Source organism: Lampetra planeri, chromosome 1, assembly GCF_965212315.1.
Source record: "Lampetra planeri chromosome 1, kcLamPlan1.2.h2, whole genome shotgun sequence".
Classification (NCBI taxonomy): Eukaryota; Metazoa; Chordata; class Hyperoartia; order Petromyzontiformes; family Petromyzontidae; genus Lampetra; species Lampetra planeri.
In genome coordinates, this window is record NC_136107.1 from 1,392,719 (window position 1) to 1,406,160 (window position 13,442).

At 53.6% G+C, this 13,442-nt stretch overlaps 1 protein-coding gene and 1 long non-coding RNA gene across 2 annotated transcripts in view; one reads left to right on the top strand and one right to left on the bottom strand.

Moving 5' to 3' along the window:
• Positions 1–3,191: 3,191 nt before the first annotated feature.
• The window catches only part of LOC144723666 (leucine-rich repeat flightless-interacting protein 2-like), a 33,992-nt gene continuing 23,741 nt past the window's right edge, over positions 3,192–13,442 (bottom strand). Inside the window, exons 12-22 of the mRNA XM_078602607.1 lie at positions 13,257–13,328; positions 12,236–12,406; positions 11,665–11,757; positions 10,994–11,086; positions 9,849–9,941; positions 8,590–8,695; positions 7,913–7,962; positions 7,600–7,720; positions 7,012–7,091; positions 4,862–4,966; positions 3,192–3,798 (exon numbers count right to left, since the gene is read on the bottom strand). Of these exons, the coding sequence (XP_078458733.1) occupies positions 3,688–3,798; positions 4,862–4,966; positions 7,012–7,091; positions 7,600–7,720; positions 7,913–7,962; positions 8,590–8,695; positions 9,849–9,941; positions 10,994–11,086; positions 11,665–11,757; positions 12,236–12,406; positions 13,257–13,328 (1,095 nt within the window). The 3' untranslated portion in view covers positions 3,192–3,687. The remainder of the gene's footprint in view (positions 3,799–4,861; positions 4,967–7,011; positions 7,092–7,599; positions 7,721–7,912; positions 7,963–8,589; positions 8,696–9,848; positions 9,942–10,993; positions 11,087–11,664; positions 11,758–12,235; positions 12,407–13,256; positions 13,329–13,442) is intronic.
• Positions 3,197–6,040, top strand: LOC144723744 (uncharacterized). The gene is made up of 2 exons (XR_013586313.1): positions 3,197–3,747; positions 4,255–6,040. It is a non-coding gene; the product is annotated as an uncharacterized LOC144723744 (long non-coding RNA).

Sequence of the window (13,442 nt, forward strand, 5' to 3'; positions counted from 1 at the left end):
CACAGACACAACAACAACAACAACACCCTTGTATAATAAAGCTACGGCCGACAACACCGATGCCACGCATTTAAAACGACGCTCGCGCCACTCTTTGGTTCATTCGGTAAAGTCTATTATTATTATTTAATTATTATATTTCTTCGTGACTTTACCGAAAAAACCAAATAGTAATCCCTGCAGTCACGAAAGCTTCGAATCTAGTTTACACTCACGTCTACAAGCTAAAGCCATCACCTCCATTTACTATGGCAATACCCACACCTACGTAGAGCCTACATCCATCGATATCTACACACGTACAACACCCAAAGACTGCACACCCAAACACTTAAAACGTCATGAAAATGTATAAGTGACAACCATCATTTCTTTAGAGCTGCTTTTTGTGTTTCGTTTGTTGTCCTTTCCCCGCACTTCCGATTAGCACGGTTGCCTACGTACGGCGCGTTAGAAGTTCAACATGCATAGGTACAACACCTGGACAAATGCTGTACAACGCCCACACCTACGGTTTAACAGGTAGGCTTTTAGCTACCAATATCCATAAGAGGTGTGTTGTGTTAGATCGCGTAAATATAAACGTGTTGTTAAACCCGCCACCACCCGACACAGCCAATGAGTAAGGTTTGTCACGTCAACAAAGCGAGCCAATTCGTTACCAGTACAGCACACCGGTATGTTGGAGAGTAACCCCGCAACATTTAAATATCTGGCTGTCGCCTGATGATGCTGGTTGTAATTACTGGTGAAACACGGGTGTGCTGTACGATACATACACGGTTAGCGTGACAGGCCAACAGCGCCTCTGTACACATTATTACCACGCGATGAGTGAATGATTGCATTGGCTAAGCTGTGCCTGTAAGTGTGGCCGGTTGTACATTGGTGTCCACCGTTCAACGACTGAACATTGAGTGTGCGCTCACTCTGACCCTCGCACCTGCGATTAGCACGGTTGGCTACGTGCGTTGCGCGAATGAAGTTCAACGCGCACACGAGATGAAGTGTGCTTTGATGAATGAAGCACATTCACCAGGGAGTCCATCAACCACGGGTCCGTGGACATTTGGACATTTATTAAACAAATTCAAGCAAAACACACGGTCGCATGTTGATCAACGACTCCGCGGGTGATATGCGATTCCGTTGGCCGCTGACGGAACGCCGCAGGTCACGAACCCTCCGAGACGTGGGGCTCCCGGTTGGCATTGAGAGGAAAGTGGAACTCGCGAACATTCGAGACCTCCACCCACCACCCCACCCGCGCACACGCCCCCGATGTGAAGATTTTCGACGCCGCGGGCAAATCGCCCTCATCTGCTGCGGCGCAAGGGCCAAAGTTAGTTTCACAACTCGAGAGGCAGCGTGCCGAGCCATCAGAGGACTCTCCCCGCAGCAACGAACACATCTCACAAACTCCGGTAATCGCATGCGCTCTCTTTAAATACAACAGCCGTAAAGTCAACGTTGTCGCCGGACAAAACTGCACGCATTGACACTGGTGGGGGGGAGGGGAGGGGGAAGTATGCTTTGAACTTGTTTCTTCGCATTTGTACAAATGTTCACAATTCCCTTTCGATCTCGTGGCCACGTGTGTGCCTGGGGCAAAGCAGCGGCGTCGTCTCAGTGGTGACTCGGTTTCTCGACAACCGCTCACATGCGTTCTTGGCCGTTTTAAAATATCAACAATCAGACAACTTAATATTGTCGCAATTTCTGGGGGGGGGGGGGGGGTGCTATGTGATTCAATAATGCGATGTGATTCAATAATCTTACCGTCCCATTTATGCCATTCATCGTTTGATTTAATCTCCTCTGCGCAGTTTTGTTCACTCCATGAACCTAAACATGATGCCATTTGCACACGATTTGCATACCCTGGTAATGATCGATTCTTATACACGTGGTTCAGTGCATGCATTGTGTGCATTAGATAAACTAAACTATTACATTTTACCAGGTAAGGCCCACTGATCTATATTGTTCTTTTTCAGAAGCGACCTGGCCATAAATGAAAGCTCAACGAAGTGGACATTGATATCAGCCAAATACTCTTAAACGCGAGATGTTGATTCGAAATGTGGAGGAAAAAAACCGGAGGACCCGGTGACAAATCGACGCGACCACGGGGAGATAGAGACACGCAAACTCCAAATTTACGGCAGGCATTGTCAGGGTCGGGATCGCACCCACGCCCTCCTGTAGACCAGGCGAGGCAGATAACATCTCGCCACCACGAAGCATCGCGAGGCGCCCTGCGTAATCGCCACCACCCAGGCGCTGCCGCGTGCTGCGTTCAGCAGTGCAGCCGGGCACGGGCGCGCGACTGCCCGCACAGCGAGCAGCAGGTGCTGCTGCCCAGCGCAGTCCAAGTCCCACGGGGCGTTGCGATCCATACGGAGCGGACTGGTGGCTTCACGTCTCGCACCACTCCGTTTCGTAGTGCGACGCTTCTTCACGTCTTGCTGAGCATCGGCCAATGCAGGGGCAATTTAATTGTAAAATAAGCCAGGCTTAAAACATATTAATAGAGGCCTGCAGAGCTTGGGCAATTGTTGGTGCTGGCTCACCGCCTGGCTGCGTTGCCACTGGACATCTGCGAATAATAGCGTTGTAGCTCATCAGATTCCTCCGGGAGAAATAAATATTCAGATTCTTACTCGTCTGTGGTTCCGCAAGCCTCCGTATGCTGCGGATGGCGAAGCGTTGCGGGATGGAGTTGACATGAGTTTTTACGCTTTACAAAGCTTGCGATAAAGTCAACTAACATGCCTTCGCCTGCACAAGCTCTCTGCAGAGTTCATAATGGCTTCCTCATGAGCAATTGGCCACGTCACTTCTCGTGATTTTTCCTCGCGTTGCGAATCAATGCTGTCCCTTTGCACCATCTGTGCCTGTTACGTATAACGAGCTCAACATTGTCATGCGCATTACGGTCAGAGTGACCGCGGACACCTCTAAGCATCAATACCGCACGATCTTTCACAATTGTAAATATATTTTTATTCCAGACGCGGCTACAAGTCGCTTTCGCTGCACCTGCTCCCGTCCATCGGTCGCATTCCTGCTGCTCCTGATGCGGCCTTCAGCCGCCGACGAGGGGCTCGGACAGCGAAGCCCAGGGGAGTAGCCACGCCGGGGCACACGACAACAACACTGCCGTGCCCCCCCCCCTCCTCCCACCCCCCCCCCCCCCAATAAGTGGCTCTGCACAGCCGTCACACCGCGAGACCACACACGTACCAACAATAGCCACTAAGTGCCCGTGACGTCATCGCGGTGCTTGTGCCAGGGTACGTGCACTTTGAAGGCCACGTTGAGAGTCAAACGCCGCCTGGCAGGAGGTCACGGGACCGACCCGGGTGCCCATGGCTTGACGGACCGAGACGGCCGGCAGATGCACACACCCCGAGTAGCGGCACGCACCGTCTCCGAACCCCACGGCGCAGGGCCTGTATGCACCAGCGCTTGCGCGTCGGGGCTCGGCGGGCCACGTGGAAGCGAACGAGGGGTCTGCGACGAGTGGTGGTGGAGCAGACCCCATGAGGACTCGAGCCGGCGTGGGCCGCCCTGGCACGGCGATGCGAGACTCCCGGTGCGCCGCCCCCACGACCCCCGCCGCTCTCCGCCGGCGCCACCGGGGGCCGCTCAGTCTCCGCCGGGCCGCGCGGGGAGCCTGGCGGCTTACTGCTGCGCATAGGCCACGTCCCGCTTGGCCTTCAGTTTGCTCAGGCGCATCATCAGGTGGTTGTTTGTCGTCTCCATCTCGTCCAGCTTCTCCAGGGCCAGATGAAGCTGCGGTTGTGCGAGCGGCACGTTCACACACAAAGGCCCCCGTAGAGTCAGTGCCGGATTAAGCTGGTGCGGGGCCTGTAGCATATGTTATAAAGGGGCACTAAAAAATATATATTAAAACACGCATTTTTTTACTTGCATAGTAAAGTAATTGTATTTTTGTCATTTTCTATACAGCCAGATAATACGACAAATCGTTAACCTTAAACACCCAGTCGTTCATAAAAGTTGAAGGCAGTATAGTACTACAGTAATAGAGCAAGTGCAGAATCACTGAACCGGAATTGATAGCTTGAAAGCATTTAGTGCGGGACCTTTGAAAGTGCGGGGCTCGTAGCTACTACATATGTGGCTACTACAAATGTAGCTACTTTTGCTACTCGGATAATCCGGCACTAAGCATAGGCGAGTGCTGTGAGCCATACTAATGTTCAGCCTTTTGTCAATGTGCTGCAGGTTGGTGGCTTCCACGTGGCGTGTCACCCAAGGAAGCTGTCTCAGTATATTTCACCAAATTGGTCAGTGTGGGTTGGTGAATGGGGGGGGGGGGAGAGGCCCAGAAGCGGTTCAGATGGCACCTGCCATTGATGTTAGCCGTGGCCGGGAATCGAACTCAGGTTGCCGGGTTCACAGCGCTGTGAGCCAACTCCTACGCCACAATTCCCTCCCTCCCTTCCCCCAAGTACTGTTATCGATTACCCACGCAGGCCGGCATAGCACGCGAGGGGATGGCGCGGCAAGCATCATACCAGGTTGCCTTCTTCTCGCCAGCGCTGATGATAAGACGCACCACCAACGACCCCGTGAGCACGAATCAAACTCGGTTATCCGAGTTGGCAGCGCTCAGCGCGGACCGTCGCGTGACCACTCGCCACATATCAAGACGCGTTCACGTGCGGACATCGGGGCCGTCCATAAATGACGTCACGCGATTTTTGACGTTTTTTGACCCCCCCCCCCCCTCGTCACACGGCGTCACAAATGTCTGAACCCACCCCCCCCCCCAGGTGCGTGACGTCATTTATGGACGGCCCCATAGGCGCAGCAAGAGCCGGTGTCTCGCCTCTCTCTGGAGCCTCCTCCGATCCGCCTTGAGCTCATCCTGCTCCTTCTCTGCTCCATCCGCTGCTGCCTTGTGCCGGGAAATGTGTCCCTGTAACCGCAGTATCTGTCTCCATGCACGCACACACACATTGTGTGAAGACAAAGATCGCCCGTGTAGCCTTAACAGGCTGTCGGAGAAAGTGCTGTTAGCGGGTAGCACCCATGAAGGCCGGCACGCCACACAAAGGGGTGGGTGGCCAGCACCACGACTGTCTCCATAGTGGCGATGTCTTTACACACCATACTAGTTGCTCATTTGAGGATGAGTCGACCTAGAGGAGGTCCAGGAACGGTTCGGATATTCATCGCTGATGTTGGCCGTGAGTGGGAATTGATCTCTGGTCGTTGGGTTCGTAGGGCAGCGTGCTAACCGCAAATGTACAAATGTACACACACAAACGTACGCACACGCACACATGCACATTTGGAATCGGAAATATGCAAACAAAAGTATTCTCATAATCAGAACCCCCAAGTGTGGATGACACATAGCACCCACGTGTGTGCATTGTACCAACTGCCATGATAACGGTTTTTTTTTTTTTACACAAACTACGAAGATGATTCCGAGTATTGGTGGTGCGATTAGAGAGAGCCTGGCTGAGCCAGATTACACAAAGGGCACCAAAAACATAAAATGGTGACGCTGCTGCTGCGTCGGCACCACGGCTGTGGCCTTAAATGGAAAACATAATGGAACGTTTTGGCAAATGGCCCTTCTTACCATTGAAGAAGGGCCATTAGGACCATTGCCTGAAACGTCGTCCTCAGGTGGAAAAAATATAATCTAGCAGTGGAACTGCTTCTGCCCGCCTGAGGACGACCGCTTGTGTTGCGATCGAAACGTCGTGATTTCTTTTATTTTAGACCTACGTGACTTTACCGAAAGAACGAAAGAGTACGTTGTCCATTTATTTTTCTCCACAAAAGGCCCCAGCGGTATTGACGAACGTGTTGATTTTTTTGTCGTGAAAAATAAGCACGATCACATCGCAAAGGGTGTCCTTGAATATGTCTCAATGCAATTTCTCGGCGAGGTGAACAACTAGTAACTGTCGTTACACGGCCAGTTGCTACCTTGTTGTGTTGTGCCCGAAGGTTGTCATCCACTAAACCATTAAGGATGCAGCACATTTGTTTCACTTGTGTGTGTGTGTGTTTTAGCAGGGAGTGGTAAGATTGGGGACAAGAGAATACACGGAACTCTGTAAAACTAGGAAAGTAATTAGAGAACCCTTTCAAAAGTAGCGATGAAGATGTCAGTAATGGGAGCAGGAAAACAGCACAGATGAGGTTGATTATTGGTAAATTGCAATTAGTAACTTCTAGGGAGAAATATAGAACCATAGTGCATGATAGAGACAATCCCAGCAGATATATGATATGCATAATCTTTAGATAAATGCACACACCTCAGGAATCAAATGATTTTCAGGCACACATGTAAACTTGAGAAATAATGCTGGCTGTGAAGGGACGGTCGCAGATGGATGAGACTGGCGATGGAATGGCAGCCAAAAGGGAGGACAACCGCCGAGTGATGAGGTCAGTGAGTCAGAGGTCGCAACCAGGTACCCGATACCCGTACCCTACCCGATACCCGGCTACCCGTATACTGGTACCCGTTTGCGACCCTGGTGCAGCCGGGTATGGGTACGGGTAGACCGTGAGTCACTGGTGAGTAACCGTTTGTCACTCATTTCCCAACGTCTTGTCTCTTCTCACAATTCAAGTTCCTAGAATCAACCCACCCGCGCCTGCAACATGGCTTCATCCCAGAGGTCGCAATCAGATACCCGATACCCGTACCCTACCCGTACCCAGCCGGGTACGGGTAGGGTACGGGTACGGCCGGGTACGGGTACGGGTACCCGTTTGCGACCCTAGTGTGGCCGGGTACGGGTACGGGTAAGGAATCAAAACCCGTTTGCGACCTCTGCAGTGAGTCGGAGCGATATGGATCGTGATGGCGATGCAGGGCTGTGAGGGATGGCGACAACGCAGGGAGGCAGAGGGATCGTGGCAGATGATGATGGTGGTGGTTCGGCCTGGGCACTGCTCAGTAGGACGAATGCGTCTCAGATGAACAGCGCTGCCCTGGTGACTCACATTCTTCTCGAGCGTGTCCTTCTCCTGCTCCGACTTGGCCAGCTTGTACTTGTACTCGCTCAGATGCTTGTTCGTCTCACCTTGGGGGGAAAAGCAAATGGAATCACACCGCACTTACTGCACGATTGTTCAGCCATGAACTCTTATCACGCTACCAAACAGTCGCACGTGGCTCGACTGCCCCTTTTCCACTGCACAACCGAGCTGCTGTGCCAGAGCGGTGCCAGGTCCGCCTGGCAGTGTCGGATCAGCGAGGCGCCAGGTCAGATTTCCGCTGCGGGAGCCGAGCCGCGTGAGTCGAGGCTCGTGGAGGTAACGGCGATGATGCCGTGTTTGTGTCGTGTCCTTGTGTCCGCTGCACGCAACGGACGCGTCCCTGGAACCTGTTTGACCCCCGAGCCAGATTCAGATGTCTCGCGAGGCCGGCGTAGCATGCTTTGGTTACCGGTTCGGCACGACAATTGGCCAGAAGGAAAACCACCCGCAGAACAGCGCGCTGGCTCGGCTCGGATGTGCTGGTGGGAAAGGAGCGAAGGTTGTCCCCAGGCCGCGGGACCTTGGGTCCCGGCGACCCGGCTGAATACTCACGCTGGAAGTCGCGCAGGTAGAAGTCGTCCTCGAGCTCGGACGGTGACGGGCGAGCGAACGCGACCTCCACGCGCGCCCGGCACCGCCGCTCCTCCTCCAGCTGCTGGCTGGCGCGGCGCAGCTGAGTGGCCACGGGGCGGTAAAGGCGGAAGGGAGAGAGATGCGAACTTGTCACGAAGTTGGTGGGACGGCGGCGTCGCTTGCACGCACGTGCGAGTGCGGCTGCGTCGCACGCGACCGTGGCGTTTGATGGGCGCCGGTGGTCGTGGAGAAATATTAAAATTCAACGCGGGGTGCTGGACGTGCATCTCACCTCGTCCAGAAGGGCGTCGTTTTCCTCCGTCAGTCTCTTTAACCTGACATCTGCGCTCAGAAGAGAGAAGCGCGCAGCCAACATTACTCTCCACGACCCCTGGAGTTTGCTCTGGTTTCTAATTCGCTTTAATTCTAGATTTGAAGCTTTCGTGACTGCAATGATTCATACTCTTAGTTCTTTCGGTAAAGTCACGTAGGTAAAAAATGAAATTAAAATTAATAAAAAATAAAATAATAAAATAAAATAATAAAATCATAATTCGCTTTCTTGCTGTATCGGCACTTTCTTTTATTTGGTTTGCTTTTGTCGTTTTGGGTGTGAATGAGACCCTCGTGACCTCTTGAGTTCTCACCTGGTGAACTTTGACTCGAATATTACGTGCTTAGATAACGAAACTAGACAATAAAAACCACAAGATGAATTTACAGCACTTTTAAAATCAACTGCTGAATGAGAAGCTCCCTGAGCCGCGGTAGTCTTGTGGTAATGTGCCCAAACTTCACCGCACCGGCTCGTACTTCTTGGCGAAAAGAGCACCCCGGGACCGGCACAGACACAACTCGCCACCAACGTCAGCCCTGGCTGGGAATCGAACTCGGGTCCACCAGCTTCACAGTGCGGCGCACCAACCAAGGGTCTCTCGCTCTACCGGAACGGCAGAGACGACGACTCACCGAGCACGGCGGCTTCTGCTGCCGTCGGGGCGACGTGGTCCAGCATTCCCGAGTCTCTCGCTGCGTCAAACTCGTCTCCATTCACGGCCACACCGAGGGACAGCTTCTGGACAGCGCCCGCGGAGAAAGCGACATCGACAGGCGCTAGCAGTGGCGAGATGTTAACTACCTCACCTGGTGTACAGGAGGTCGTGGACTCCATCCCGACCCTGACGCCTGCTGCTGTATATTTGTAGTTTGCGTGTCTCTCTCTCTCCCATCATTACGGTGGCTAGGAGATGTTAGCTACCTCGCCTGGTATGCAGGAGGTCGTGGGCTCCATCCCGACCATGACGCCTGCTGTATATTTGGAGTTTACGTGTCTCTCTCTCTCTCCCATCATTACGGTGGCTAGGAGATGTTAGCTACCTCGCCTGGTATGCAGGAGGTCGTGGACTCCATCCCGACCCTGACGCATGCTGTATATTTGTAGTTTGCGTGTCTCTCTCTCTCCCATCATCACGGTGGCTAGGAGATGGTAGCTACCTCGCCTGGTATGCAGGAGGTCGTGGGCTCCATCCCGGCCCTAACGCCTGCTGTATAGTTGGAGTTTGCGTGTCTCTCTCTCTCCCATCATCACGGTGGCTAGGAGATGGTAGCTACCTCGCCTGGTATGCAGGAGGTCGTGGGCTCCATCCCGACCCTGACGCCTGCTGTATATTTGGAGTTTGCGTGTCTCTCTCACCATGGATGTGTTTCCGTGTCCTCCGGTTTTCCCCTCCACGTTTAGAATCAACATCCCTTTTAGAGTATTTGACTGCTATGCATTTCCACGTGAGCCATTTCGTTGAGCTATAATCTGCGATAGCCAGGTCGCTTCTGATAAAGAGCTATGCAGCTTAGTGGACCTTACCTGTTAAAATAAAAAATATGTTGAACTAATTTCGCATCGTATGTAGCCCACCGTACTCATCGGAGGCATATAGCGAGTTCGTCTACAGTGCTCTTCTCATGTATTTTGGACAAGCATGGTAAACTTCATGGTAGCCAGCCACCGCGGCATTCAACATGGACACAATTCCCCAGTGGCTGTGCCATTGCCTACATTTATACCGTGTGGTGCTCTATCATGTCGGCCAGGAAGAAGGAGCAGAAATAGATGATGGAAGAGAACAACTTGGAGACAACGACGCGTCGAGCTAGTAATAGTTGGGACAGATGTTGCACCGCCGCTCTCAAAGACCGAGGAATTAAGAAGATCCCCATGTCCCACAATGCACCTTGGTCTTTTCACGGAGGAGCGCGACCTCTGCACGGAGCTCATCGCGCTCTGCCCTGATGCACTCGTAGTACTCCTTCTGTCGTTCCAGCGCCTGCAGCAGAGGACAAAGACAAAGATCCCCCGTATAGCCTTAACAAACTGTAGGGGCAAGTGCTGTTAGCGAGCACCTATGAAGGCCGGAACGGTACACGAGGGGGTGGGTGGCCAGCACCACGCCCGACCGCCTTTGTCTCCCCAGTGGCGATGTTTACACACCGCACCAGGTACTCATTTAAGGCTGAGTCGACCTAGGGGAGGCCCAGGATCGGTTCAGAAAATCGTCACTGGTGTTAGCCGTGAGCGTGAATCGAACCCGGGTCGCCAGGTTCATAGCGCAGCGCGCTAACCGCTACACTACCGCTCCCCAGAGGACACAACCACACACACACACTGCATCACCACAACCACACACACAGCATCAACAACAACCACACAGACACACATAGCATCACCACAACCACACACACAGCATCAACAACAACCACACACACACAGCATCACCACAACCACACACACAGCATCAACAACAACCGCCATTCGCCACTAAGTGGCGGTGACGTCACCACGACGCTTGTGCCAGGCCATGTGCACCTTAAGGCCACGTGAAGTGTCGAACGCCCGCTGGCAGGAGGTCACGGGGCAGACCGAGGTGCCACTGGTCGACTGACTGAGATGACCGAGATGACTGGCTGATGCACCACCTGTGCCCCCTACTGTGCAATTTGCTGTATTTTAGACGACCGGCGCTCCACTCGTTGTTGTGAGCGTCGCTCCTCCGCCCTTCGTTGTTGTTGGAGGGCGACTGCCTCCAACTGCCCAGTAGCGTCCTTCACGAGCCTCCTCCACAGAGGCCGATCTTGACACCGCTGGTACCAGTCATCGGCAAGTCCACTCAGCTCCGCATCCTCCTGTACCACATCACTCCATCTCTTCTCTAGCCCGTGCCGCGCCCGTTTAGCCTCCTCTATCCGGCCAAACAAGAGCTGTTTAGGCATGCGGTGGCTGGGCACGCGGGCTACATGACCCACCACCACACACAGCATCACCTCTCACCATCACCACACTACGGCACCACTATAACGAACGGGCAGCGGTAACCCTTACCGTGATTTTTTTTTCTTTCCAGTTCACGGTCTCTCGCAGGTCAAACACCTCCCTGGCGAGGGCGTCTTCCTTGCGTTGCAGGCTCGGGATTTCCTGCGAAGTGACGTTGGCGACAGTAAGAGGCGGCGAAGCGCAGAGGTGAATTTTACAACGAACTCGGAACCTGGAGGACAGCGATCCAGGCGCAGCCGGGGGAGGGGGGGCGTGTTGGTGGTGGTGTTGGTAGTGGTGTTGGTGGTGTTGGTGGTGGTGGTGTTGGTGTTGGTGGTGTTGGTGGAGTTGTTGGTGGTGTTGGTGTTGGTGGTGGTGTTGGTGGTGGTGTTGGTGGTGTTGGTGGTGGTGGTGTTGGTGTTGGTGGTGGTGTTGGTGGTGGTGTTGGTGGTGTTGGTGGTGGTGGTGTTGGTGGTGGTAGGGTTGGTGTTGGTGTTGGTGGTGGTGTTGGTGGTGGTGTTGGTGGTGATGTTGGTAGTGGTGTTGGTGGTGTTGGTGGTGTTGGTGGTGGTAGGGTTGGTGTTGGTGTTGGTGGTAGTGTTGGTAGTGGTGTTGGTGGTGTTGGTGGTAGTGTTGGTGGTGGTGTTGGTGTTGGTGGTGGTGTTGGTGGTGGTGTTGGTGGTGGTGGTGGTGTTGGTGGTGGCTGCCCGTCTCGCAGGAGCCCGAGGAGCGCCGTTCACCTGCACGTGCTCCTCCCGCTGGCGCAGCGCGTCCCTCGCCTCCTGCAGCTTGTGCTGCGCGCTGGCGCCCGCCTGCCGCTGCCTCTCCGCGTCCTAGCGGCAACCGAGGAGGCACAGCGCCACCGTTACATCGGGGAGTGAAATCAGTGGGCTGCTAACCGCACCCCCCCCCCCCCCCCGTATTTACAGAATTGCGTTTTTGTGTTTAGTTTGTCGTGAGCACACACCCCCCCCAGCGCCTCCGATTAGCAAGGTTGGCTACGTACGGCGCGAAAGAAGTTCAACGTACAACATGCGTACAAAGATGGGCATTGCCCAAATGTTGCATGTGATGTAAACATGTAATTTTTGTAATTACGTTCGTCATTGGTAATTGCTATCTAAGCGACACGCTTGAAAGCACTTGCTAATTTGTGCGTGAATGACACGAGGCGGAGTTCATTGGTGAACTGCGTCCGCGTTACTCGACGCTCGTGATTTGCGATGAGGCTGAGTTGTGTCCAACTCCACCGGTGCCCGCCCCCCCCGATCGTGGGGGGGGAGGGCCCGGCCGTGCCGTGCGGCCGCTCACGCTGCGTGCGTCGCTCAGCTCCCTCCGCGCCTCCGCGCTCAGCTCCTCCGCATCCTCCAGCGCCTCCCGCAGGACCTCCACCTCGTGGCTGAGGGCCGCCTTCTCGTTGTCGAGCTGCGCGTTGGAGACCATCGCCTTCTTGTACTTCTCCTGGGCTCCGTCCGTCGCTTTCTGCCACGCGGACCGGCGAACGCCGCTAGCGAATCTCCCCTGGCTGGCGATGTGGGCGCGTTGGTGCGTTTTCTGTCCTAAGAGTGCTGTCGGGACAATATCTCTGACGAGCTCGCAGTATTGAATTATCATTATTTATTCGTACGACACTTTTACCCGTAAAAAGACTCTTGTTCACAAGGATCCTGCTAAGTTTTCTCAGGAGTGGGAGATGATTCCTGTTTCAAAATTAAATCATTTGTGGTGTAATTTAATGTTTTATACAATTTGACAAATATGGACCATGGTGCCAGCACGCTATGGCCTACTCTTCTTCGAATGATGGCACGTGGTCTTTAACATCCACTGTGAAGCAGACGGCAGAGCATGTCACGTTGAACACACCGCAGCATTAACCAGGTTGGCCTGCGAGAGTCGAACCGCGAAGTTCTGCAACAAGTGGCGAATGCGCTTCACCTGGGCCACGTCCCGGGCCGATGGGGGTAGTCAAAGCCTTCGTGTTAAACTGGGGGTAATATTGGTATCCGTAACAAGAATCATTTTACAACGATTTACCGCCCCTTTGTAAATCTTCTACTCGAGAAGGCCTTCTGCCACCCATGGTAGCTGCTGACCATACTTCACCACGCTGGTCAGTGCCGGTGGGTGGCTCAAAGCAAGCTGCATCCGCCGCTACAACACTGCTCCATCGCCGCTATTTACAAAATATATCCATTTACTATTGAGTCGATTTGAATGGCTTTTTGATACTTTACAGGCCCAACAGTATTATGTACATGAGTGGGCACGTAGTCCGTGAAATGTGAGTGGACATGGTGCTGCGTATGGAGGAGTGTGTGTGATGAATCACCTTCAACTCCTTCAGTTTCTGCATGTACCTCTCTTCCACGCCGTGGAGTTCATCCTTCAGCTCGAAGATGTCCTGAGAAAATAAACGCGGGTGTCTGCGAACCCCGGCGAGCGCAATTTGCCCCCCCCCCCCCCCGGGGGTTTCACCGTCAAAACAAAACCAAAATGTTTTTGTGGGCAACTGCAG